Consider the following 25,658-nt stretch of genomic DNA (forward strand, 5'->3'; position numbering starts at 1 on the left):
GCTTCGATTTGTTATAAGAAAGTACAAATCTTTGAGAAGAAAGGGTTGACTCTTGGGGTTGTTCTTCTTCTGGTTGAGTCCGGACAAGAAAAAATGTTCAAAATTAAGGTAGAGAATGCCCTTAAATCTGCGGTAAGGAAGCCCAAGTCAACCACTGTGAAGCTCCCTTTTGGACTTTGCGGCTGTCTAGAACAGAACGCGGGTGTAGGAGAATTTGGGGATGTTGATGTTGAGTCCATTGATCAATGCTATAGACATGAGTTGGAAAATCTGAATACTAGGATCCAGCTTCAAATGCCACCTCCAAGCTCTTCGTTTTCTGTATCAGTGGATGAATGGCAGACCGTCAAATCAGGGGGTGATGATATCGGGAAATGGCTGCTGAACTCAGATGATCTCGAGTTTAGTGGTCAGTTAGGGCCAAATTCATTCAAAGGAGTTTACAGAGGAATAAAGGTGGCCATTGAGAAACTAAAAGGCTGCGATAAGGGAAATTCATATGAGTTTGAGATCCGAAGAGATTTCTTGGAGCTGATGACCTGTGGACACAAGAGCATTCTGCAGTTTTATGGTGTCTGCATCGATGAAAATCATGGATTATGCGTTGTAACAAAACTGATGCAAGGTGGATCACTCCGTGAACTGGTGGTGAAGAAAAAGAAGCTTCAGACCAAGGTGATATTTCAAATTGCTGTTGACATAGCCGAAGGGATGCAGTTCATTTGTGATCATGGTGTTGCATATAAAGACCTTAACACACAGAGAATACTATTAGATAAGCAGGGCAATGCCTGTCTGGGTGATATGGGAATAGTCACTGCATGCAAGAGTGTCAATGAGGCCATGGAGTACGAAACAGATGGCTATAGATGGCTTGCACCCGAGGTCTGTATTTATTTGATGCTTTTGTTGCATAATTCTACTTCAGTGATTTGCTTCAGGAAATATGCTATCTTTACCTCATCATATTTGATCCGTAAGCCAATGATACTGTAGATATAGGCTGGTGATTTGATGATTAGATGGCTTCTAGCTACTCATATGCTTCATCTTAGTATCACTAATAGTCCTCGTCCATATTATGCATAAAGTAAATTCTATAGGAAAAGCAGTTGTTGACTGGNTGTTGATGTTGAGTCCATTGATCAATGCTATAGACATGAGTTGGAAAATCTGAATACTAGGATCCAGCTTCAAATGCCACCTCCAAGCTCTTCGTTTTCTGTATCAGTGGATGAATGGCAGACCGTCAAATCAGGGGGTGATGATATCGGGAAATGGCTGCTGAACTCAGATGATCTCGAGTTTAGTGGTCAGTTAGGGCCAAATTCATTCAAAGGAGTTTACAGAGGAATAAAGGTGGCCATTGAGAAACTAAAAGGCTGCGATAAGGGAAATTCATATGAGTTTGAGATCCGAAGAGATTTCTTGGAGCTGATGACCTGTGGACACAAGAGCATTCTGCAGTTTTATGGTGTCTGCATCGATGAAAATCATGGATTATGCGTTGTAACAAAACTGATGCAAGGTGGATCACTCCGTGAACTGGTGGTGAAGAAAAAGAAGCTTCAGACCAAGGTGATATTTCAAATTGCTGTTGACATAGCCGAAGGGATGCAGTTCATTTGTGATCATGGTGTTGCATATAAAGACCTTAACACACAGAGAATACTATTAGATAAGCAGGGCAATGCCTGTCTGGGTGATATGGGAATAGTCACTGCATGCAAGAGTGTCAATGAGGCCATGGAGTACGAAACAGATGGCTATAGATGGCTTGCACCCGAGGTCTGTATTTATTTGATGCTTTTGTTGCATAATTCTACTTCAGTGATTTGCTTCAGGAAATATGCTATCTTTACCTCATCATATTTGATCCGTAAGCCAATGATACTGTAGATATAGGCTGGTGATTTGATGATTAGATGGCTTCTAGCTACTCATATGCTTCATCTTAGTATCACTAATAGTCCTCGTCCATATTATGCATAAAGTAAATTCTATAGGAAAAGCAGTTGTTGACTGGAGTTTGTGAAATGGTTGAAATCAGATAATCGCGGGAGACCCGGAGAAGACAAGAGAGAGTTGGATGAGCAATGCGTATAGCTTTGGGATGGTGCTTTGGGAGATGGTGACAGGGGAGGAGGCGTATGGATCTTGTTCGCCAGTACAGGCAGCGGTTGGGATTGCAGCGTGCTGGCTAAGACCAGAGATCCCAAAGGAGTGCCCTCAAGTTCTCAGATATCTTATGACCAAATGCTGGAACACTTGCCCCTCTACACGCCTTAACTTCTCACAGATCCACTGCATTTTGCTCCGTGCCATCTCACGGTAATCACTCTCCTCTACGTAGCAATTGGAAGAAGAGTGCCTTTTTTTTTTTGAGAAGAAATCTTTAGCAAACCAATAGTTGGGTAACAGCGTAGCTTCACATCAGTATTATATTAAAGTAGCAATGATGATGATTAAGCTGAGACGAGGAAGGAGTGGTTGGTGTATATTTTTAGTTAGATCAGACCGGAAGGTAGAGACTAGAGAGTAACAGACTTTTGGCTTTACACTTTAGAATTACATTGTAAATGGGCTCCATTCCTTCCCAAAAATGTATACCTTGACCAAAATGAGTGAACTTTTTACAGGTAAGATTTCAAATTAGAATAGAACTGTTCAAAATGGCATACAGTAACGATTGTGTATGGATTGGTTCCTTCAAACATTTTGTTGTTGCTCATGAAAAGAAAAAGAAAAAAACAAAGTCAAGGTTTACTGGGTCAATTTGTAGAGGGGAAGACTTGATCGTGCGTTGCAAATGGTGTTTATCTAAACTAAAGTTGTATTTTACATTTTTCCAACTTGTAAAATGTTTCCATGGTTTAAAATTTTTATATATACAAGAAAAGGGAGAAACGTCATTAATTTGTTGCTCAAAATAACAACAAATCAAAAAAACAAAAGAAAATGAAGAAGGTGGGATATAAAAAGGAGCAGCCATTGATTTGTCTTCTTTTCTTGACGACGACTTGAACTGCTCCAACAAAAAAAATCCAAAAGGATGAGTTCCGATCAACGGTGGAGATTGCTCCGACCAGCATTCTCCATCATCTTCCTCTTCTTTCTTCCTCACAATCTCACCTTTGGTCTCTGTTTCAGCACAGATGGTACTTAACTTTTTGTTTCATCTTTCTTTGTTTCTGAGTCTATTCAACTACTGATTGATATGGATCAACTCTTGAGTCTTTTGCAGCATTGGCGCTAATGAAATTCAAAGAGAGAATAGAAAGAGACCCGTTTGGAGCTCTGATGAATTGGGGAGAGCTTTCTCATTGTTCTTGGTCTGGTGTTGTCTGTTCACATGATGGAAGAGTTGTCATCTTGTAAGTCATATTCCAAATCAATCCTTTATAAAAGATAAGTTCCTCTAAATTTCACCTTCCTTATTAATTTGATGTCTTAATAACGTAGAAATTTAAGAGATCTCTCCCTACAAGGCACAATTGCACCTGAACTTGGAAACTTAACTCACTTGAAATCCCTGTAAGTAGAAAAATCGTTTTCAACACTCATCAAAACTACACAATAGATACGTATAGCATCTACAACTACCTTGTTATTGTCTGCAGTATCCTTAGAAACAATTCATTTTCCGGGAAAGTACCTGAGGAGGTAACAGAATTGCAGGAGCTTGAGACCTTGGATTTGTGTGACAACAACTTTGGCCAACCATTTCTCTTCGGTCGCAGGCTGCTTCAGATATCTCCCCCTGGTCGGAATCGAGGCTTTGATGCAGCTCCCCTGTTACCTTCTCCTTCACCATCGCCTACGGAGGAAGAGGAAGTCCCCATAGATTTTCCTTCCTTCCTTCCCCCTCCTACTGCATCCCAAGCCCCTCCGCGGATTAAACGTGCAAACCCTCCTACTGAAAGCCAAGCCACTACCCCAAACCCGCCTCCAGTATTCCCTCCACCAGCTCAGTCTCCACCCCCTCACCCTTCAGCTGTGCCTCTTGATGGCAACAAGAAGAGATCTCATAAGATTTACATAATAGTTGGAGTGCTAGTAGGTGTAGTTGGCGTCATGGTCGTATTGGTGGTCTTCTTTCTTCTCTGGAACCAAAAGGTAAAAATGATAAAGCCATGGGGGGCAACTGGGAGCAGTGGCCAGCTTCAAGATGCTGTGATTACAGGTATTCATCACTGTTTCCTTTACTCTATTCATTAACACAGCAGAGACTGGTGATACTGAGTTTAGTGTATCTTTGACTTATGAAGATATTCCTAAGCTGAAGCTATCAGAACTAGAAGCTGCCTGTGAAGATTTCAGTAACATCATAGGCTCCACATCCTCAGACGCAACCATTTACAAAGGCACTCTCTCCACCGGTTCTGAAATCGCCGTTCTTGCAGTCGCATCTGGTTCCCTCCAAGACTGGTCAGTGGATCACGAAACACAGTTCCAAGAGAAGGTAACATAAGAAACCTCCTTCTGCACTCTAGTTTTATTTCTCCTCTTCTTTAAACACACATACAATCCAATAATGCAGATACAGAGGTTATCTCAAGTGAGCCACAAGAACTTCCTCAATGTAATCGGATATTGCCATGAAGACGAACCCTTCAACCGAATGCTAGTTTTCGAATACGCTCCAAATGGATCCCTCTTCGAGCATCTGCATGGTGAGTAGTAATGCCACTTCTTCAATAGACTCATCCCTATCTCCATTTTCAACTAACTGTAATAATCTGTTGCAGACCAAGACGCAGAGCACTTGGATTGGCCAATGAGACTGAGAATCGTAATGGGAATAGCTTACTGTGTAGAACATATGCACAATCTAAACCCTAAACCCATCTCACACACCAACCTCAACTCCTCTTCAATCTACTTGGCAACAGATTACGCAGCAAAAGTCTCAGACTTTACATTCCTCAGCTCCATACCGGTTGATCCCATGACCAACGTTGTCAGCTTCGGCACCCTTCTGCAAGAGATCATCACCGGAAAGATCCCGGATCCGGATTATCTGCTCCACGACGAAACCAATCCCGTTGCAGACCCGACTTTGGAAAGCTTTCAGGAGGAGGTGATGGAGAAGATGTGGGAAGTGGTTAGAGAGTGTTTGAATCAGAAGATGGAAATGAAGGAAGTGGTGGTTAAGCTGAGAGAGATCACCGGAATAACGGCGGAAGCAGCGTTGCCAAGTCGATCTCCGGCGTGGTGGGCGGAACTGGAGATCATATCCACCGAAGTGTAGATATATGTATATCAATTTCACAGTAAAGTAATGTATCATCTCTTTTCTCTCTTTCTCTCTGCAAATTGAAGTCTGAAGATTTTTTTTTTTTCCTTTTTCTGGGTTTTGTTTGGATCAATTTTAGACAAAAATTTGTGTTTTGAAACCTTAAAGAGAAATCAATCAATCATGTAGAGTAGTTCTTGACTTCTTGTCTGCAGAATCTTGTTGTCACGGCCACGCCTTAAAACGACATGAAGTGGAGCTATATCTATCCCTGGACTCACACTTTGCTGGCCCCGTTAATAATAGGCTCGGCCCATTACACAAACGACAAGTATTATTATCATTATTATTTTAAATGACAATTGCACAACATGCATGTTTCGTCCTACTGTATGTATTTAATTTTTTTTCCACTTTTATGCTTTTGTAGTTTTGTGGCTTTTTGCGTTTGAAAGTAATTTAGATTTAATAGAATCTCTTCAATAACATTTCTACATTTTATTATTATTTTCTTTTCACTTTCATCTGAAAACATATAATCATACTGAATTTTCTCATCCCGTATTATAATTAAGATTTAACATTTTTGTTTTAGATAGGAACTAAGACAATTCGAATACATTTTCTTATGATTTACTAATTATGTTTTTTTAAAAAATTCTTATTTTGTGTGTGTTTGGGAGAACATAAAGCAATATGACTCTAAACGTAAAAAATATTTAATTAGAAATTATAAGTGTTCGAAAATGCCAATTTTAAATTCAATAAGTTTAAAACGTACATACAAATTCAAATAAGGTCAAATAAGCAATGCATATAAATCTACTACTGTATTTCGCTAAAATTTAACGTACTTTATGGAAATTATAAATGTATATACATATTTTGTTTAACCGTTTTTATTTATTTTTTAAGTCAGCTTTAAATCTAATAAATTTAAAATTGGCACTTTCCTGCACAAAAAAAAAAACTATAACGAATGTGTGTATCCATGTCAATCATTATATTACTGTTTGCTTAGCTTTATTTTGTTGAGTTGGTTTTCAATATATTGAATCTAAAATTGGCATTTTCCAACATCAATAAACGTTTGTGACATTTATGATAACGTTTTCTTTTTGTGCGTGAAAAAAAACGTGAAGCAAATAACAAAAATTAAAGAATATTTATTAGAAATTGTAACGGTAGGAAAATAACAATTTTGAATTCAATAAATTTAAAAACAGGCATACAAAACAAGGTCAAATAAGATATACATATACAATTACTATTGTGCTAAAAGTTGGAGTACTTTTTGGAAATTACTCCATCCGTTTCAACATATATGATGTTTTAACTAAAATACGCAGATTAAGAAGTTTTTACTTTTAACAAGTTCAACCAATCAGAAACAATACTGTATAATATAAAATACTAAACTAATCTAAAAGTTGCATAGAAACTTGAAAACATCCTATATTATGAAACAAAAAATTTCTCTAAAACATCTTATATTTTGAAACGTAGAGAGTATGTTTGTATATGCATATTTTACATAACTATTTACTTAATTTTTTTATATCAGTTTTAAATATTTAATTTTTTTAAAAGATACTAATTCTAACAAGTAGGTGTGTCACCAAGCGCGTACATCTCCACATCATGTTTTGTTTGTAAACAAGTTTTTTTTTCATTGGCTCACATGAATTGATCATTTTGTTGTAAAAAAAAAAAAAAAGTAGGTGTGTATCCACGTGAATCATTATATAAGCGTTTGTTTAACCTTATTATTAATTATGTTTTAAATATATTTGAATTCAAACTTGGCATTTTCTACACTAATAAAAAACAAGAAATCACTAGTACGTTAATATTTTTTTTTACGTTTTTGTTCATTAAAATTTGCACTCATTTTATGTTTTTAAATTAGTTTTCGTAATTAAGAAAAATATTGAAAGGAATTATGTAATTCAAACTGAAATTAATACAAATACGAAACAAATGCATACTGATTTGATATGTTATTGATGAAAATAGTCTGAAAAACCAAAACACATGAAATTACAACAACGCAAGAAATGAAAAGCAACAATTCATAATTAACAGAATAGAAGAAATGAGAGAGGGGTTTTTCAAGTCAACTAAGTGCTACTGGTGGGCGGAGCCATGCTCTTCTTCAACCTTTGTATCTCGGCTTTATACATGTTAGTAATACCTAGTAATTAGCATCATAATATTGTTAATACGAAATTCTTAATATAAAATTATAATTTAATATAAAATTATAATTAATTGTCATGTGTATAATTAATTTACCATTGTTGTTGACATAATCTTGAAGTCCAGCAAAGATAGCTTCCTTTAGCTGTTTTTTTCATTTTCTAGATGTTGCTTTTCTTCAATCGCTATTTTTACTTTGGCACGCATCACATTCACCGCCATCTGCATATACACAAGAATTATGAAGTAGTTCTAATAGTATATAAGAAAATAATTAAGAAGATGTATATCTATGCATACTTGGAGCTCCATGGATCCCTTCACTAGAGTATTAACATATTGAAGCTTCTTCCACCTTGACTTATGAGCCAAAACACGGTTTGCAATTATCCTACTTATAATTACATACAAAGACGTATTGAATACAATTAGGATTTCATTTATATGATATATATATATATATATCGATATGAAGATATATCTTGTAACCGTTTGAGTTTCTGAGGATCAGTGGCAGGATCAATATTATGACGCATACGAACGGTGAAGCCTGGCTCAACTTCATATTGGACTAAAACACTTTTCTTTTCTCCTGCTTGGTTATCATTTTGGGGCACTTCGGACGACGTTGCAACCACATGAAAGCTCATGGAGTAAGTTTTGTAGTAAAGTTTGAGTAAATTTGCTAAGCCTTATTCTAGACTTCTTGTAGTTATCACAAGACTACTATTGTCGAGTGTTGCTTTTATAATGACAAGAATACTAATTAAATATTAAATTTGCCCTTCATCTTCTTTATGTATCTTGATTTTTACTACTTTAACATATTTAACCAATGCATTTTTGCCACATGTTAAAACTTTATGGCTAACAAAATTTTCTTTTCTAATATTTTGTTATTTCAGTTATACCAAATATTTGTACATTTATTCTAAAATTCGGCCTAGACGGCCGTATAAGCGGAGCTGAAACTCTCTGTGGTTGGTCGATGCGAGTTTGAACTATTCGGCTATTAAATTGGTTAAACCATCAAACTACTTTTTGTTTTGCTTAGGTAGATTAGTATTGGATATCTAGCCATAAAACAATTTAAAAATATAATTAGATTTTTTAAAAAAAAAATGTGTTACACTAATTACTATAATTAAGGTTTTCTTCGTGAAGCCTATAAAGAAGAGGAGTCATTTAGGAGAGAAATTACACTTTTGCTTTCTATTTAAACGAAAAGTAGCCGAAATTATGTTTATAGATTCGAGCTTTGGTTTTCTTCGTTACCAGCACAATTCGAACGAAACCATTACTAAAATTTTATGAGAAATTTTTCATAAATGGTATTTATATCTACCTAAAAATTGAAAAGTTACCCTCGATTAATTTATGATAAACCTCTCATTTCTTCGCTTGGTCCAAAAAAAATTTGTGTATGACTTTTGACTATGGTATACATGAGATGGATTATGTCATGATATGGGCTATAAAATTCCATATGCTTATGAAATGATTTAAAGTCTAAGGAAAATTAATATAACGATTAGGTAATGTGGTTAATATAGAAAAATCATCAAGTAGTTTTCACCGAAATTTCATTCTATGTACCCGGAAGTAAAAAAAGAGCACACTTCTTCTCAGATGGCTAAATTATCCAATTTCAGAGAACCTTCTGGCTGACTTGGAAAGCCTAAACGATGATGATGGTAATGGATGACATGGACATGATCCATGTGACACTACAATGCCCAAGAAAGCCTTTTTGTTTAATTTTATTTGTTTACATGATAAACAAATAAAAGTTGCTCACATGATTGATGAATAGTTGCCAAGTAACTTCACTAGCTAAACAAGTTTGTAATATTACATTGAAGCTTCATCTTTATAGAATATATATATTTCAACGACCCAACACTCGTTTCTACTTTATGTATATCTACAAAGCTTTCTATCCACACCTCATTGCCACAAAGCTTCTCATGTCATTAAAACTTCTCTCACACACTTTTCCCTCTTTATAAAATACCGCCAAAAGCTCTGTTCTATCACAAAACAGAATTAACTACCAACTTCTTCTTCTTCTTCTTCTTCTTCTTCTCTATTTCTCAATATTTTCTGATTTCTCTTTTTCCTTAGGCTGCAAAGATGTTGCATATAGCGTTCGAATTGATTGGAGAAGCAACTTCGAATTCGCTTCTCATGTTCTGTTTCTGCAACCTAATTATTGTCATGATCTTCACCGGATCATCAAAACCTGGTTCGATGGGTTCACAAGATTCCACGTTTGTTAACCCTGTCAGCTACGATATGTGCTACATTGCTTCTGATGATCATGATCGTGTTGATGATCATGATGATGGAGCTATGAATATAGCTGCTGTTGTTCCATCTGTACAAGATGAGCCGTTGATCGATGACTCTAGTTCTGACGAAGAAGAGGATAGAGAAATCAGCCATTGCTATGCTGATGATGATGATGATGATTTTAGTGATGAGGATGAGGATGATAGTGATAATGATGATGATGATGAGAGCAAAGAGGCCGAGGATGAAGAGGAGGAAGGAGATGATGATCTGAGAACGAGGGTAGAAGAGTTTATAGCAAAAATTAACAATGAATGGAGGCACGAGAAGCTTAAGGCTTTGAATTTAGTTTATTGATGGATCAATTTTAATCGTTTTTAGTTTGATTTTTTTTTATTTATCTAATCGTTTGAATGATTTTTGTATGATCATGTACATACTTAGGATCTGAATGGTGACTGCGGTAGGGGAGACCAAATCCGTCAGTGGTTTAGATCGCCCCAAAAATAGGGCGGTCAGCAGACTACTGCGGACCAACTTTGTTTGTACATAAAAATGGTCCGCAGTTGGTCTGCAGCGGTTTTCTTTTTATTATTTTTAGATTGCACCCTTGCGGACTGTACTTCATGAATGGTGAATAAAAAGCGGTCTTATCCGCTGATGGATTTGTCCGTCTTGACCGTTGCAACCATTCACACCCTTAGTTTTTGCGAATGTGTAACATCACAATCTTTCGGAGAATCATCAATTGTGCAATAATCTTGAAAAAGAAAAGATTGGATCTTTGAAAACAAATAATTGTTTCTTTACTTTGTGCAAAAAGCTTATTCCTCTTTCACATGAAAAAAAAAAATGTCTAAAAGGTAAAAGCTATGCACTTGGAAATTCATAGTAGTATTAAAAAAAACAATAATGCTTACTTGAAAACTAATCATTAGTAATTAAAACAAATATAGATACTAGTAGTTACTTTAGTTAAACTAACTTTGTATATTTAGCCAACAACATCCCCCGTCGTTTCGTAACAGGACGATCTAAATTTGCTCCCTCTATGGAGAGAGAGAGAGAGAGAGAACAAAATCACGAATTGATGTTTTATTCTGATTGAAAGATCAAAGATCGATCTCCCCAGATGTTCTTCCCCGAGACAATGGATCCGGAAACAATAGATATCTTTTACAAAGAAGATTTCTCCGTTGAGGAATTCGACATTGATTTCGAATTCGACGCACCTCGATTCTACGACTTCTCCAAACCGGAACTCGATTCAGAAGCAGAGCTCTGGTTTGAATCCGCTGGAAACTATCCTCCTTCACGTACGATTTTTTTTTTTTTTTTTTTGCATATTATTATGTGCATATGATGACAAAAAAAAAAGAGACTGTTTCCTGATAATGTTTATGTCTTTTGTCGCAGCGTTTAGCCTAACGTTGAGCTCGAGATACGAAGATATCCCCAAACCGATCTCAGATCAATACAACGGTAATAGATGTTGCAAATTTTTGTCTTATGTTTGTTTTCTTGCAACCCAAGGTTTTGTTATGGTTGTTAGGGTTCATATATTACAACCAAGCTGGTAAAGCTGTTCCCAATGCGACGCACAAGTCTAAAACCAAACCTTTTTTACGAAAGAACTCAACTTTGACGAGACCCACTGCGTCTCTGTTGGCAAGACAGAACAAACAACCTCTCGACATTTACTCTGTCCGGCTTCTCACAAGGTATAACACTTGTCCTCTACTCCTCTACATCAGCCTCTTTTTTTTTGTCTTCTTAGCTTCTACTGATTTTGATTTTACATAGATGTCAGAGATCATTAGGAAATTTAGATGAGAAGTTCTCCTCTCTCTTATACTCTATGCCTCAAACCCAAGATAACAAAAGGCAAAAACTCGAAACTGGCTTCTCGCGCAAGGTGCGCTCAGACATAATCTAAACTCACTATTCTCAACTCAATTTGTTTTGGAACTAATCTTATTGTTGATTTTTGAAGTAGGTATCTCGGCTGGACCAAACTCCTTTTGTACATAAAGTTCCAAGGAAGGTAATGCAAGTTGAGATTACAAATTCATTGTATCATCATCTCTGTGTATCTTATATCTGAATTTGGTGTGTTTACAGGGGTCCAAAGTCACTGTTCCAAAGGAACCTAACCTCAAGACTGCTCAAAGGGCTACAAGACACCGGTAAGGACTCTTAAGATGTTTAGGTTCCTTTAGTGGCATGTTTATTATATCTCTGGTATGATTCTCTTTCAGGTTTAAGGCTAAGTCAGCACCTGAGCAGATCGCAAATTTCAGCTCCACTATGAACAAAACAGTGCGTGTGTGCCTATTTATTTTTGTGTTTCTTTCACCTTCACCAACTCATCAGAAGCAGTAACAGACACATATCTTTGCTTGCAGGTTCAAGAAACTTCTTCACCATCTTTGCCTAAAAAGAATACGCCTCAGCCCAAGATTTACAGGTATCTTCTAAAGGACAATTTGAAACTCTTTATCAAACCATAAATATACCAGCATTTTACATTCTCTCTTTTGTTTCAGGCATTTCATTTAAGGACATCTCTCAGAGCGAGGGGACGATCTGCCAGTGTAAGTCTCATTTTTGCTAGCTGTTTGTTGTTCTCATCTCTCTAACTACAGTTATGCATGCTTCTCATTGAAGGCTAAAAATGCACCAACCGATGATCCTATATACTCCTTAACGTTAGTCCATAAGCCTTTTACAAATCCCCATTCATAAATGTCCTTCTTCTCTTCCATGGACTTAAATAAAGACTTCTCAGAATGTTCTTTCACGTCTTGTGCAGTTCAAATTCCGATGGTTCCAGGAAGGGTAGGAGAGTCAAGGAATCTCGTAGGTCAAAGACAAATTGTCAAGTTTATGAATCTAAGATTTGCCCTCTAGACTCAAAGGTGATGCAGGTTTCCTCCTTCCGCTAGAACTAGAATCAGTGACAGGGTCATTAATGGACATTAAAAGAACTAAAACTCACAAACCTCCTATCTTCTTTATAGAGATCAAGCAAATGCGGTGAAGCAATTGACATCAAACATGAAAACAATTTACTGAGGGTTAGTCATTTATACTGCAAACTTCAGTTTGATTCTTGAAACTGTTACAATGTGGTCATGGATCATGTGATATCTCTAGATGGAATATCATTTATATTCCCCTATTAATACCAACATTTTTTGTTCATTGAAGGAATTTGAAGGTCCAAAGGACACAATTTTTCGATATGAACCCTTTATTGAATCTCTCAGCAAAGTAAGCGTTATCTCTAAAATTGCTTATAATTTGTTTTATTTTGGTTACCAATATTAACAATGTTACCCGTTCATTACAGCTATGTCTCACTTCAAATACTGACTCAGTCGCGGTACTTTTAGATTAGTTGCTTCTCTTACTCCTTTGTATGTCATCTACATAGAGATTTTTCAAGACATATACCGTGCTTGTACAAATAAGACATTGCTATGGAGAAATCTGAGAGCTTCAAAGGGAAACAGATTCTCCATGTTAACAGGTATAAACCTAACGCAGTGGGTCTCGTCAGAGATATCACATTATATATAAAACTCATCTCCATCAATTACATCCTAATAGGAGCTTAAGTTTGTGTTGCAGGATTCACAAGGATGAACCTTCGCTCTTCAAGATTCACATTTGTCTTCAAACCATTATATGATCTTAATTAGTTGTAGAATTGTCATGTAACCAAACGTCTGTGCTTAGTTCGCCATGTAAAAACTGTACAAAATATAAAACAGTGTGAAAGAAGAAGTAGTGCGCATTAATGGATGTGTGCATTAAAGAAGAGATTGAAAGACTTTTAACGATCTCGTGAAGATGTTCCTTGGAAAAACCATTAACTTCACCTACACTTTTCACCTATCCCATGTTCTTACCTTTAATGCCTTCAATTCTCTCCCCCCTTCCAAAATACCCCTCATACTAGCCCAAAATCACATAAAAACCGCCCCCCTCCGATCTTTCTTGGCTTGCCATACAAGAAAATGAAACAGAAAAAGGAGAAAAATACTAAATAGTGGGAACCCTAGAAGTTAGTATCTTATAAGCTACTTTTGGAGATATCTTCACGGAACTGAACAAACCACTGTGGGGTTGTTGCATCTGAAGAGTGGCTCTCACGCCTTTCTTCCCCTTCCTGCAGTCTCCCAGGCGAAGGTAACTATTTAGGAGGTGGAGACGGGAGAAGAGAGAGCAGGACCCTAGCGACCTCCTGCATTGTGGGTCTCTCCAAAGGGTTTCGCTTGGTGCACAAAAGAGCTAGCTGAAATGTCTTCTTGATGTGTGCTGAGTCCACGCAAGTCACTGACACCTCTGCATCAACAGCTTCCATCACTGTGTTATCATCTGCCTTCGAAAGAATCTGCAAAAAAAAACTAAATGATATCACACTGTTTTCAAGAATAGACTTGTGAAATTAAATGACATTCAAATCCAAATTCATACCATTTGATGCAAGTTGGCCTCGTTATCAACAGCCTTCTTCCCGGTCAGAAGCTCAAGAAGGACAATACCGAAGCTGTAGATATCAGACTTCTCGTTTAGACGCGAAGTTCGAGCATACTCTGGGTCAATATAGCCAATGGTTCCAAGAACGTAGGTTGAAGCATAAGTTTTGGTGGCTGGTATGCTCTTGGCAATCCCAAAATCTGACAAACGCGCTTCAAATTCCCATCAAGGAGTATGTTTGATGACTTGATGTCCCGATGGATTATCCTAGGAGTGCAGTCATGGTGAAGATATGCAAGTCCTTGCGCAGCTCCAACTGCTATCTTCAGCCTTGTTTCCCAGTCAAGCTTCACTTTCTTCCCAGGCCCTGCTTCATACAATCACTACTTTACAGTCCAAACTAGAAAACAGGTTTAAGAACTACGTAACTGATACAAGAGAAGAAGTGCAAACCATGAAGAAGGTCCCAGAGAGATCCATTTTCCATGTAGTCATAGAAGAGGAGGTTGCCAAAGGGAGACAAGGCATATCCGTGCAAGCTCACTATGTTTCTGTGTCTGATGCTTCCAATAGTCTCGAGCTCTGTCTCAAACTCGCGGAAGTTGTTGGGATACTGATTGTAGATTCGCTTAATGGCAATAGGTCGGGAACTTTTGGAGGTGCACTTGTAAACCGTGCTAGAAGCGCCGTATCCAATGATGTATTTCTCATTGAGGTTTTCTGTAACTCTCATGATATCATCAAACGTGTGAATAGCCATATCCATGTGAAGAACCACTAGCTTCGTTGACCCTGAAGATACCATACAAGACTTATCATAATGGTGCTGTGATTATACTAAATAACAAAAGAGAAGAGAGATATAATGAGACCAAATACCTTCAGGTTGTTTTGAAGAGCCCTTCAAGACTGGTTTTGTCTGCTTTGACTTATAAATCGCAATGAATATCATGCATATGAGAGTAACGAAACCGAGAACCATACAAATCACAGCAGCTCTGGTGAATACTGTGAAAGGCAAGAAAACATCCAAATTAAATTTTTGAAGAGAAATGTCGGTAAAAGACAACACAATGGGATTAATGCGGATTAAGATACCTTGTGACTTGGGCAAAGATGGACCGCAGATTGATCCACAGAGAAATGGATTTCCAAAAAAGCTATTAACGAAAAAGTAGATTTAGTATACTAATTATATGACAGACAGATCAAGAGAAGCGAAAATACTACAACGTTGATACCTGGCCGGGGCAAAACGTGAAAAGTTCTTCATAGGTGGGATTATTCCAGATAAGTTGTTGAAGGAGATGTTCCTAAGATGTATATAGAAAGAGCAGGAAAAAGATTTAAGATCCAGAAACGATCATAACACTATCTGAGAGCACACATCTTGTTGTAACAAAAGAACACGTACAGATTAGAAAGACTGAAGCAATTTGTTAGCTGATCCGGGATTTTCCCATGAATCTTGTTGTTGTTCAGTATCCTGTACATGATAGAAGCAAAAAAAATTGATTTCTATGAAGTATACGGTAAATTGCATAGGAGAAGTGATGCTGTACTTACAGAGAGTATATGTTCTGCAACTGGCCAAGTTCAGTTGGAATAACACCGGCAAGAAAATTGAATGATACATTACTGAGAAGGAAGGAGAAAAGTTTGTAAGTAGGAAGATTTTTATCATAAAGGAGAAAAATGGGAGCATAAGACAATATTTACATGATCTGAATGCTTCGGAGGTTCCCAAACTCTGCAGGCAATGTCCCATTGAGATGATTTCTGCTCAAGTTTCTGAAAATTAAAGCGAATATCAAGTCAATAAACCTGAAAGAGTTAATGCAAAGAGCAATGCAACTTTAGGGGTTGATGAAAACATACAAGATGAGAAGATGCTCAAGATCACCAAGTGTTAATGGTATTGACCCGGAGAAATTGTTGCCTGACAGATCTCTGAAACCAAAGTTTGTATGAGTTGGTCCACATATATTGTTATATAGGTGAACAACGATGTAAGGCAGGGAAAAATAACATACAATGTGTCAAGATTGATAATATGGCCAAGCTCAGCAGGTATTTTTCCCTTGAAACTGTTTGAGGAAAGATTCCTGCAGTTTACAGAGCAAATATTATTGATCACAGGCTGATATAGTCCAGAGAATTATGTTGTTTATGCACTCTTTGAAACTTACAGATAAGTCAAACTTCCAAGATTCCGGAATTCAAGTGGTATAGAACCACTCAGGGAGTTCCCATGCACATTGCTGAAGACAAGAAAAACATAGTTAGTTTTCAGGGAGATAATCAGCAAAAGAAGAAGAAGAGGGAAGCGTAACTTAGGAAAGGGTTTATCGCATATCTTACAATTGATTCAAGGCAGCACAATAACTAATGTTAGATGGAATTGGCCCTACAAGATGGTTGTTTGCAAGATTCCTACACAGTAAAGTTACATCAACATGTTTATTCAATCCAGTATTGGATGTTTAAGCATAATGGAGGATAAGAACTCACAGTTCAAATAATTGCTCCAGCTTCCCAAGCTCAGGTGGAATGGTTCCCACTAGTTCATTATCATTTAGTTGCCTACGAAATAGTAAACCTTCAAAAGATATGCATAAGTTTTGAGAAGAATAGATATTTGAGTATCAAAATTATCTTACAAATAACTGAGTCGTGACATATTGCCAAGCTCAGGTGGTATGGGTCCGGTGAGCTTATTGCCATGGAGATACCTATTTTCAAGCAAACAAAAACTTATCCGTATATGTGACGAACATAAGCATGACATATAGTGAGGAAAACATATCTGACTCACAGTTTTCCGGTAAATGAGAGATTCCCAAGTATTGGTGGGATTGGCCCAGTAAGTTCATTGTCACTCAAGTCCCTGGGCATGGGATAAGTTTTCTCACTTAGTCAGAAGAGCAAGAAAGGGACTTAAAAAACAAGCATTTGGATAAGAACAAGACATACAAAACAGCTAGAGCCTGCATCAGACCAATCACTTCTGGAATTCTACCGGTTAACCTGTTTCCTTGAAGTGACCTGGGAGAGAACCCATCATCACTTTACTATATGAACAGCTCTAACAAACCAGACAAGATGATTAAGAGTCTTAAAGATACTTACAGAGTAGCTACTTGGAGGAAACCAATGTTGTAGGGTATGACACCAGTAATCTGATTATAGGATACATCCCTGAAAATGCAAAAGACAAATAATTAAGCACACATACATCCCCAAGTTCTGTGCTATATATTTCATTCCGTAAGGAGAAGACACATACAGGATTTCAAAGCTTGTGCAATTGCCAATGCTCTCCGGGATAGTTCCAGTAAGATAGTTGCCTCTCACATCACTATAAAAACAAACATTCACTTGCAACTTGCTAGAATTCAAGGTTAAAAATAACGCATTGTAAAACACGAGAATGAGCTGAATTGGATCCACTTACAAGTACCAAAGACCCGTAAGCTGACACATATCAGGAGACAATGTCCCAGTTAACATATTCCCACGTAAACCACTGCAAATCGAACACATCACAATTAGAAAATAAATCTCTAGATGCCTTGACAACTTAAGATAAGTAGATGAACTACTTACAGATACTGTAAAACTTCATTCCAATAGAGTAACCTTGGTATCTCACCAGTTAGCTGATTTCTTGCAAGATCACTGCAGAATCAAGGGTAGAAGCTATTATCAATGAAATGATTACTTTGTTTTCAACAGTTTGGTTCATAAATAGAATGACATCAGAATGAAACTCACAGGGTCTTAAGGTTTGGAACCTGAGTTAAGGTTGCTGGTATTGGGCCTGTGAGCTGATTATTCTTAAGGTTCCTACATTAGCAAGAGAATGAAACAGTTAGCAAAAATAAACTCTTGAACAGGCAAAGATAACACACGAATGCGAAAGAAAAGAAGACATACAGAAACTCCAGCTGCTTGAGTTTAGAGATTGAAAACGGTATGTCACCAAACAATAAATTGGTGGACAAATCCCTGAAAAGCAAGAAGTGTTATTTGATTATATAACAGTGGAGATAAATTAAGTTCTCATTAACATGAAAATACAAACATTCAACAAAACCTACAGGTAAGCAAGAGAAGCACAGTTTCCAATCTCATCTGGAATTTGACCACCCAATTTATTTCCTTGCAAGTCTCTGACATTTTCAAAGCAAAGAAAAGAGTTTTGTTAGGATTCAACACCATAGTTCTTCACATAGATATACGTAAAGAGAGAAGAGAAAACAAACATTGACTGCAGATTCCTCAAGTCTCCAAGAGCTGGTGATATCTCCCCACCAAGATTCAAAGTGGACAGATTACTTCCAACAGAGGAAAAAAAAAGTCAAATCAGAAAAATCTGTATCAAATAGTGAAATAGACACCAAAAAAAAAAGATAAAGAATGAGATAAAAAGATCCTTACAGAGAGACAACGGAGAGGGTAAGGTTATCACAAGAGACACCTCTCCAAGAACAAAAGTCGTTGTTGTGAACATCATCCCAATCAAGAAGCATATTGGCCACGTTGCTGAATGAGGCTTTTATTGCCATCAACGCTTTTCCTGTGCAAAGTCAAAAACATTTAAGAATTAACAAAAACAAAAAACCAGAAAGGAATTATTTAATCATTTGACACTGATGATAGTCAAATGGTTAAATATGAAGCCACATGCCAAAAACTAAAACCCCACTGGATTAGTAATATAAACTTCACTGTGAAGTGAGCTAGAACACACATATATATATATATATTGAGTCATTGAGCTCGGAACCAAACCAAGCCTGGATCTCATGATCATAGAATTTCTAGGAAAACTAAAGTAAGGTTTTATAAAGCACAAATCAAAAGTTTTCGTTTTTTTAGCTTTCTCGGGAACAGTCAGTGTGTGTAGATACAGATTTACAGATATGATCTCTTCAGAATCAAAAGAAAGGTTGCAGATTTATATAAATGATCTATTCAGAATCAAACAGACGCGTTTTAAAAGTTCTCAGAAAGCACCGTTAAACCCTAATTTCTGAAAAACCCAGTCAAACTTAGAGAACCTCTCTCGTGGCTTGTTCGTCAGAGACAAAACAAAACAAAAAGCAAACTTTGAAAAACCTTATCACACAACTCAAAAATCGAAACTTTGAAGAGAAAAAAAAAACACAGAAGAAGAAACAAACAAACAAAAGAGACATAAACGAAAAGAGTTAGAGAACCTTCGTTGTTCATAGGAGAAACAGCACCAATAAGCATAAAAACCACCATCCCCAAACCAAAAACCAAGCCTTTCATTTTCTCTATCCTTATCATCGTCTTCTTCCTTCGTCTTCTTCCTTCGTCTTCAAGCGTAACAACACAAAACCCAGATCCCTTTTTTCTTATTAAGGTAAAAAAAGCCAGATGATGCTTTTGAAGCTTCTAGCAAGAATCAAAAGTTTTCAAACAAGGGGACAGAGTCGTTCTGCCCTTGTTGGGAGAGAACTAAGAAATAAGAGAGAGAGAGAGAGAGAGAGAGAGAGAGAGAGGGGGGACCGACACAGGCGATTAGCGTGAACTGGAAGGAAAAACAGAGCAGAGATGTTTAAAGAAGAGAGAGAGAGAGAAGAGAAGAGTAGAGTAGAGGACAGTCTACATAACTAGAGGGTGAGCTCCGACGCCATGAAAGAGAAACTTTAGTACTCCTCGCTCCTATTACTAGGACAACGACAAAATAATGTCAGAACATATACATACATACACACATATTATACTTATAGTATCTATCTATCACTTCATTGTTACTACTTAACTCCGCTAATAACATCTCCCCATCATCTTAACGAGACAGTTGATCGATAATGATTTTTTGATTTGTTTGTTTTTTAGTACATTATTATTATTAAGAGTGTGTGTGTACAAGTAACGGCGTTAATGGTATATAACGGAGACTTTACTTGTCCGTATGATTAGACGGCGACGGTTGTATAAGAAAAACGCCGTTTTCCAATGCAAAGAAGAAGAACGTCTTTTAAGAGTCCGGTGAAAAGACATTCTCCTATATATTTGGGTAAAAAAACCCGTTTACTCTCTCGCGCGTGCATCATCTTTTATTAAAAATTTGATCCAACGGTTAACAGATCATGTACCAATAAAAATGTTATCGTGGACTGCGATGTAGAGAATTAAACTGTGCTCTTCCTTGTGATCATTAGTTAATGCTTTGATAGTGATTGGGTTGATTGGAGCCAGACACCGGTTTGACCGGTTTGGTTCAGTTTCTGCTGTCCCTTTCAATATTTTTACTGTTTTCCATGATTTTATTAAATTTGAATAAGATTTGTTTCAATTTGCACACAATATTTTTATTTAAAAAACAAAAAAAAGATAAGATTTGGTTTCGACCTTTTGTAGTTAGTTTGATTAATTTCGGGGTCAATATTATTGTACCACTAGGTGGAATTAGTTGGTAGAACTAAATCTAGATTGTAAAAAAAAATTAACTAAGTAAATAAATGAAAAACTGAGCAGTAATTTTACTGTGGATTCAATGTTCAAGAAAAAAAAACAAACAAATTGAGCAGAGATGGTGTCTAAAGCTATCATAGGATAGCCTCCGTATAAAGCTGTTACTCTTTCTCTATCGAAGGCTATCTTCATTTAATATTTACTTTATTATATCGGGCTTTGAGTCTTATCAAACGCATATCTTAAAAAAATTTAGGTGATTGTGTTGGTAAAATTTATAAAATATTTGATGTATAGAAGATAAACAGTCTCGGATCAATATGCATTTACGCTGGATCATATTACAACATGAATACTATACCCGATCTATATAGTAAATGAACATTATTTGTTTTGAAGCCAAACATTGTGATTTTATCATGCTCACATTGAAAAATAAAGTTGTAGAATTGACGAATCAGGTTCAAGACTGTCAGACCATAGGACCCAAAAGATATCCGAGAGATAATTTGGTCAAACCCTAACCGTCCGATTAAACGGACGTTTGATTTTAGTTCTCGGTTGCTAGCCCTAATGCTTTGGCAGCTTCCTTGTTGCCAAATCACATCTCTCCTTCCCTCTTCTCATTTTCCGACACCAAATAATACAAACAAATCAACCAAATTCAATTTTCAATTTTAAAATATTTCATTTAAATGGTAACGTATACAATTGAAAGAAAGAAAATAAAAGATATCGAGTTACGTTTGGTCCCCTTAGCTTAATATGGACCGACCGTATCTTCTACCTTGCTGGTTCCGATCTTGATTCTTCTTTGTTGTACGACCATAGTCTACAACTATGGTCAAACTTTTTGATATTTGTGTATTACTAATGAAAACCAAAAGACTCTCGTTGATATCAGTTGATTATAGTTATAACTTATAACCATAACATGGATACTGCCCTCTATTAAGGACTAATCAATCACTTGGTCACTTATCCCTAATTATATTTATGCCCATAGTTCGTCTCCCCATAAGAGACAATTCCGGTCAAAATGGACTAATCAAGGGTTGCTTTAAGCCATGACGCAATATATATGCCGTTTAAAACTTCTATTATAACATTATACTGATGAAACTAATCGACTCAACCTTTCTAAATTAGCGGCATGAATATAGTAACTTTTCTTTCAGACTGATAATGTGTAACTTACATAATTGAAATTACTTAAAACGTAAATATAAGAGAGCTTCCGTAAAGTATACCATTACCTTTAAATTTCCCTAGCTAGTTTGTAAATTTATTCCTCACTAGATAAGAAGGAGTCCCGCTTGGGTTTTTTTTCCTCGTAAAACCATGTATAAAAGTATAGCACAAAGTATAGCACAAAGGAACAAAATTCACGTATAAACCACAAAGGTTGCATTTCTAATTTAGATTTTTTTTTTCTTTTTTAAAAAACGGCTATAAGAAAATGCATTAGACATTATTATTTTACCTTTTGCTTCTCGACCACTTGCTCCAGTCGAGTTCAATTTCGGACCACAAAATAAAAGCATGCACATGCGAAACTCATAAATACGGAACCATGACTTAATCTCTATATACTCAATAGCCACGACATGTTAAAAACTGCAACAGTAAAACCAGTAGACTCGGTGACCATCGAAAAAGAATGTAAAATCCACATAAACGTAAAAGGAGATGGTGCTCGTATATCCACAAGATAAATTCTTGTGGAGGTTTAGCTATATAAGCAACTCTAGGCCTTAGACTCGAACGGTGCCCATTGTTCTGCTATGTAAGAAGACCACTCTCCACGCATTGTACAGTAGTCTAATCTAGACCAGTTCAACTATTTTTATATTATTATGTATTTATGTTCACTCTTTATTTTTTGTTCTATTATTATTGTGTCTTAACAATAAATGAGGTGCGGCGTTGGATGTAGTGGTCCGGTTAGTGATGTGGTACTGTTGGTGATCATGAGTTCTAGACTACTAGTGAACCATTGTATAAGTGGACTTAGCTAAGGAAATTAGTTACAGTGCATGGGAGGTAATTTGATTAATTTATGTTTTAAACGTTTACTATATTTTATCTTATACTGTATTTATAGTTTCCAAATCTGTTCTCTTCAGTGATCATGTAACTGGCCAAAAGAATTAATCGTATATTTTAATTTATTTGAATGTTTTCAAGACTAGCTTAATCTGTACGTGAACTTTTTTTTTTTTGCTAAAGAAATGAAATCCTCCACTTCACTTAGAGCTGGGACTTTCAAATTTGAGATCATCATGACCATTCTTTCAAATCTCCATCTTAGCTTCTAGTTTTCTTGATCTCGATATGTTCGAATACTTGATATCTCCTCTCACTCGTATAACATCAAAAACACCATTTAAATCCTTTTCAAAAAAAGTTTAAAAATCACTTGCTGAAGATGCAATCGCAAACGTGACAACTCTGAATCATCATCAAGTGAACAGAATGCTTCCAACAACATTAACACAAGGAATTGTCATGAAGTTGGTCTTAGTCATATTTTCTTTAATACTAACATCCCGAACTTTTTATCTTTGGCATCTCCATATATACTTTTAGTTTTCAGGGTGATACACTAATTTAACTTAAGTTGCTAATTTGCTACCAATAAAAGGAGCTACTACATACCAATTCGTATACAAAGCCTACGTCTGACCCAAATATGGACCCAAGCCCAACAGTCACCAACAATAGAAGTGGTACACTTAACATTGATGATACTTTAAAAATACATTATCAATTTCACTAAATTCACTGGATGAAGGGCAGTTCTGTAGTTTACAATTTACATAACGACTTAGATTTATTAATACTGAATTTAGCTGTGGTCTGATAAAGTAAAGTTCAGGGGTATATTTGGCTTTTCAAGAACTCAATTCTTTGTGTAGCATTCGCGTGCGTCATCTTCAAACGGCTATACGACTCAGTTTGAAAAGTCAAAGGGTTTTTTTGTCTTTTACTTAGTTCATTGTTTAGTAGCGTTTCCTGATGAAGCGACTTCTTTCAACGGGCTAAGCAATAGTCAATAATATTATCATTCCTTGTCATCTTCTTCCTTGCACAACACATTTTCAAAGCGGTTAATGTAATGCTTTTACACATTTCTAAATCAAATTTTAAAACTAGAAAATATATAGATAATGCAAATAATAACATTTTGCAGTATTTTTGTATTTCAATGCCAAACTAAATCACAACACAAATTTTTTTTATTCATTTATAGTCTGAGTTTTGTTTTATAATTTGCAAAATACTGTTTCATACAAATCAGTAATTTTTTGTCAAATAAAATCTATACTCTAAAACACATTATTACTAGGAAAATCATAAAAGATTCTTCAACCGCAATTAAAAAAAGGGCACAACTAAAGATAAATAAAGAACTCAACTTCTTTTATTGTTTCCTTGTTGAAAATATAATTTTGCATCTCAATGTATTTTTGTTGATTCATTGTGCCAAGTGTTCATGTAAAATTTAGTCACAGCTGAACACGACCAGCATCAGGCATTTATATAAACCTTCTCTTTCTATATCTTCTCTTGATCACTACTACTACACACACAATCTTATTTCTGACCCAAAATGACGTTCTCTTCTCTCTACGCTTCGCTTCTCTTCTTTGCCTTCATCTTCGTCACGCATGCATTCGACCTCAGCATCATCCAGGTTCTTCTTGTTTTCTATTTTCTGGTTAAAACAACTAGAACCGGGTTTCTCACTATATACTTTCCGTGAAAATATTACTGTAGATGCAACAAGAAACATGTCCGTACACGGTGGTTGTCATGACGAGCTGCCTCTCTCCGGAGACGACAAGGGATCAGATCAGTATCGTTTTTGGCGATGCCGATGGTAACAAGGTTAATGTTACTAGATTTCTCCCCGTATACAAACGCCGGTTATTGGTTCGGTTTAGATTGTTTTTTTTGTTTTGTTTTTCTTTGCTTCAATTGATTTAGTGGTTGAAAGATCAAGGATGACTTGAAAGTTGTGGATACCTTAAATGGAAAGAATATCTGATCTGGAGTCCTAAAAATTCAACTTAGGCTTCAGCCTTCAATTTCCTGGTTCTATACGAAAACATATTTATTTGCATGTGTGTTCTATACATTTAAATTTACAGTGATTCTGGTAAAAAAAATATTCAATATCCTCGTTGTTTTAGGTGCATGCACAGAGACTAGGCGGTTCGGTAAGAGGATCAGGGGGTTTGGGGAAGTGTTCAACGAACACTTTCCAAGTAAGAGGTCAATGTCTGAATAACCCTATCTGCTCTCTCTTTATCAACCGGGAAGGACCCGACGGTTGGGTCCCGGAGTCCATCGAGATCTACTCAGAAGGTTCAAAGTCCGTCAAATTCGATTTCAGCAAGAGCGTACCTAAAAACACTTGGTACGGCCACAACAACTGCAACACCACAGGCCCGCCATCGGCTCCCGGTCTTCCTCCGCCGGAATTCCCGCCGGAATTTCCACCGGAGACACCTGAAATCCCACCACCTACTCCACCAAGGCCGTCAGCTGCTTCTAGGCGTGGAGATAGTGAGAGTGTTTTCCTTGCGTTTGCCATTGCGACTGCGATCGCTGCAATGGTGCGTTAGAGTTACTAGTTATTGAGCAATGTGTTTGGTTGCGCGAGGCTCTTCTTTCCGTCGAGTGTTTTTGTTTGTTTTCGTTTTGCTTCAGCCTCTCTTCGTTGGTGTAGAAAAACATATTTACTTATAAAGTATGTGTGCATGAGTTGCTATTTTAGCTTTTGACTATTCGTACCAATTTTAAATACATTTTCAAGAGATAATCTATATCACTTGATTCATTCCATATCTACCAGTGTTCGGACTTGAATTTTTACCAAATAGTATGATCATTTTAAAAGACTGTACTATATATATCTAATATGTAATCATTTTCAAACAATTGAGTTGAACATTTACTTATTAATAGACTGAAGTGTTTGAGAATGCGT

General features: G+C 36.5%; 7 protein-coding genes across 7 annotated transcripts in view; 5 read left to right on the plus strand and 2 right to left on the minus strand.

The window, feature by feature from the left end:
- LOC104734730 (tyrosine-protein kinase HTK16) overlaps positions 1 to 2,665 on the plus strand; it is a 4,439-nt gene extending 1,774 nt beyond the window's left edge. Inside the window, exons 3-4 of the mRNA XM_010454367.2 lie at positions 109 to 885; positions 2,051 to 2,665. Of these exons, the coding sequence (XP_010452669.2) occupies positions 109 to 885; positions 2,051 to 2,335 (1,062 nt within the window). The 3' untranslated portion in view covers positions 2,336 to 2,665. The remainder of the gene's footprint in view (positions 1 to 108; positions 886 to 2,050) is intronic.
- LOC104734729 (protein MALE DISCOVERER 1) lies at positions 2,950 to 5,453 on the plus strand. Its single transcript, XM_010454365.2, has 7 exons — positions 2,950 to 3,158; positions 3,245 to 3,374; positions 3,463 to 3,534; positions 3,621 to 4,183; positions 4,269 to 4,462; positions 4,541 to 4,673; positions 4,749 to 5,453. The coding sequence occupies exons 1-7, from the start codon at positions 3,053 to 3,055 to the stop codon at positions 5,249 to 5,251; spliced, it is 1,701 nt and encodes a 566-aa protein (XP_010452667.1). The 5' UTR covers positions 2,950 to 3,052; the 3' UTR covers positions 5,252 to 5,453.
- On the minus strand, positions 7,294 to 8,130 carry LOC104734731 (basic leucine zipper 19). The gene is given in 5 exon segments (XM_010454368.2): positions 7,294 to 7,430; positions 7,532 to 7,588; positions 7,591 to 7,657; positions 7,736 to 7,826; positions 7,925 to 8,130. Coding segments are annotated over 5 exon segments (450 nt in total). The 5' UTR covers positions 8,086 to 8,130; the 3' UTR covers positions 7,294 to 7,356.
- Positions 9,438 to 10,418, plus strand: LOC104734733 (nucleolin-like). Its single transcript, XM_019234799.1, has one exon. It carries the CDS (start codon positions 9,569 to 9,571, stop codon positions 10,082 to 10,084), a length of 516 nt encoding a protein of 171 aa, XP_019090344.1. The 5' UTR covers positions 9,438 to 9,568; the 3' UTR covers positions 10,085 to 10,418.
- Positions 10,769 to 12,843, plus strand: LOC104734734. The gene is given in 13 exon segments (XM_019234448.1): positions 10,769 to 11,043; positions 11,144 to 11,209; positions 11,280 to 11,448; positions 11,531 to 11,642; positions 11,724 to 11,771; positions 11,849 to 11,913; positions 11,986 to 12,046; positions 12,133 to 12,178; positions 12,181 to 12,194; positions 12,274 to 12,321; positions 12,395 to 12,435; positions 12,540 to 12,654; positions 12,748 to 12,843. Coding segments are annotated over 13 exon segments (1,065 nt in total). The 5' UTR covers positions 10,769 to 10,859.
- On the minus strand, positions 14,220 to 19,887 carry LOC104734735 (LRR receptor-like serine/threonine-protein kinase ERL2). Its single transcript, XM_019234394.1, has 26 exons — positions 19,435 to 19,887; positions 18,653 to 18,791; positions 18,478 to 18,549; positions 18,313 to 18,384; positions 18,149 to 18,220; positions 17,987 to 18,058; positions 17,819 to 17,890; positions 17,667 to 17,738; positions 17,499 to 17,570; positions 17,342 to 17,410; positions 17,186 to 17,257; positions 17,028 to 17,099; positions 16,873 to 16,944; positions 16,724 to 16,795; positions 16,574 to 16,645; positions 16,402 to 16,473; positions 16,246 to 16,317; positions 16,091 to 16,162; positions 15,932 to 16,003; positions 15,779 to 15,850; positions 15,627 to 15,698; positions 15,454 to 15,525; positions 15,311 to 15,372; positions 15,092 to 15,220; positions 14,666 to 15,004; positions 14,220 to 14,579 (listed from the first exon to the last, which is right to left on the minus strand). Exons 1-26 carry the CDS (start codon positions 19,526 to 19,528, stop codon positions 14,305 to 14,307), a joined length of 2,475 nt encoding a protein of 824 aa, XP_019089939.1. The 5' UTR covers positions 19,529 to 19,887; the 3' UTR covers positions 14,220 to 14,304.
- Positions 24,223 to 25,455, plus strand: LOC104734736. The gene is made up of 3 exons (XM_010454373.2): positions 24,223 to 24,359; positions 24,443 to 24,553; positions 24,859 to 25,455. Exons 1-3 carry the CDS (start codon positions 24,276 to 24,278, stop codon positions 25,291 to 25,293), a joined length of 630 nt encoding a protein of 209 aa, XP_010452675.1. The 5' UTR covers positions 24,223 to 24,275; the 3' UTR covers positions 25,294 to 25,455.

This window comes from Camelina sativa, chromosome 13, assembly GCF_000633955.1.
Source record: "Camelina sativa cultivar DH55 chromosome 13, Cs, whole genome shotgun sequence".
NCBI lineage: Eukaryota > Viridiplantae > Streptophyta > Magnoliopsida > Brassicales > Brassicaceae > Camelina > Camelina sativa.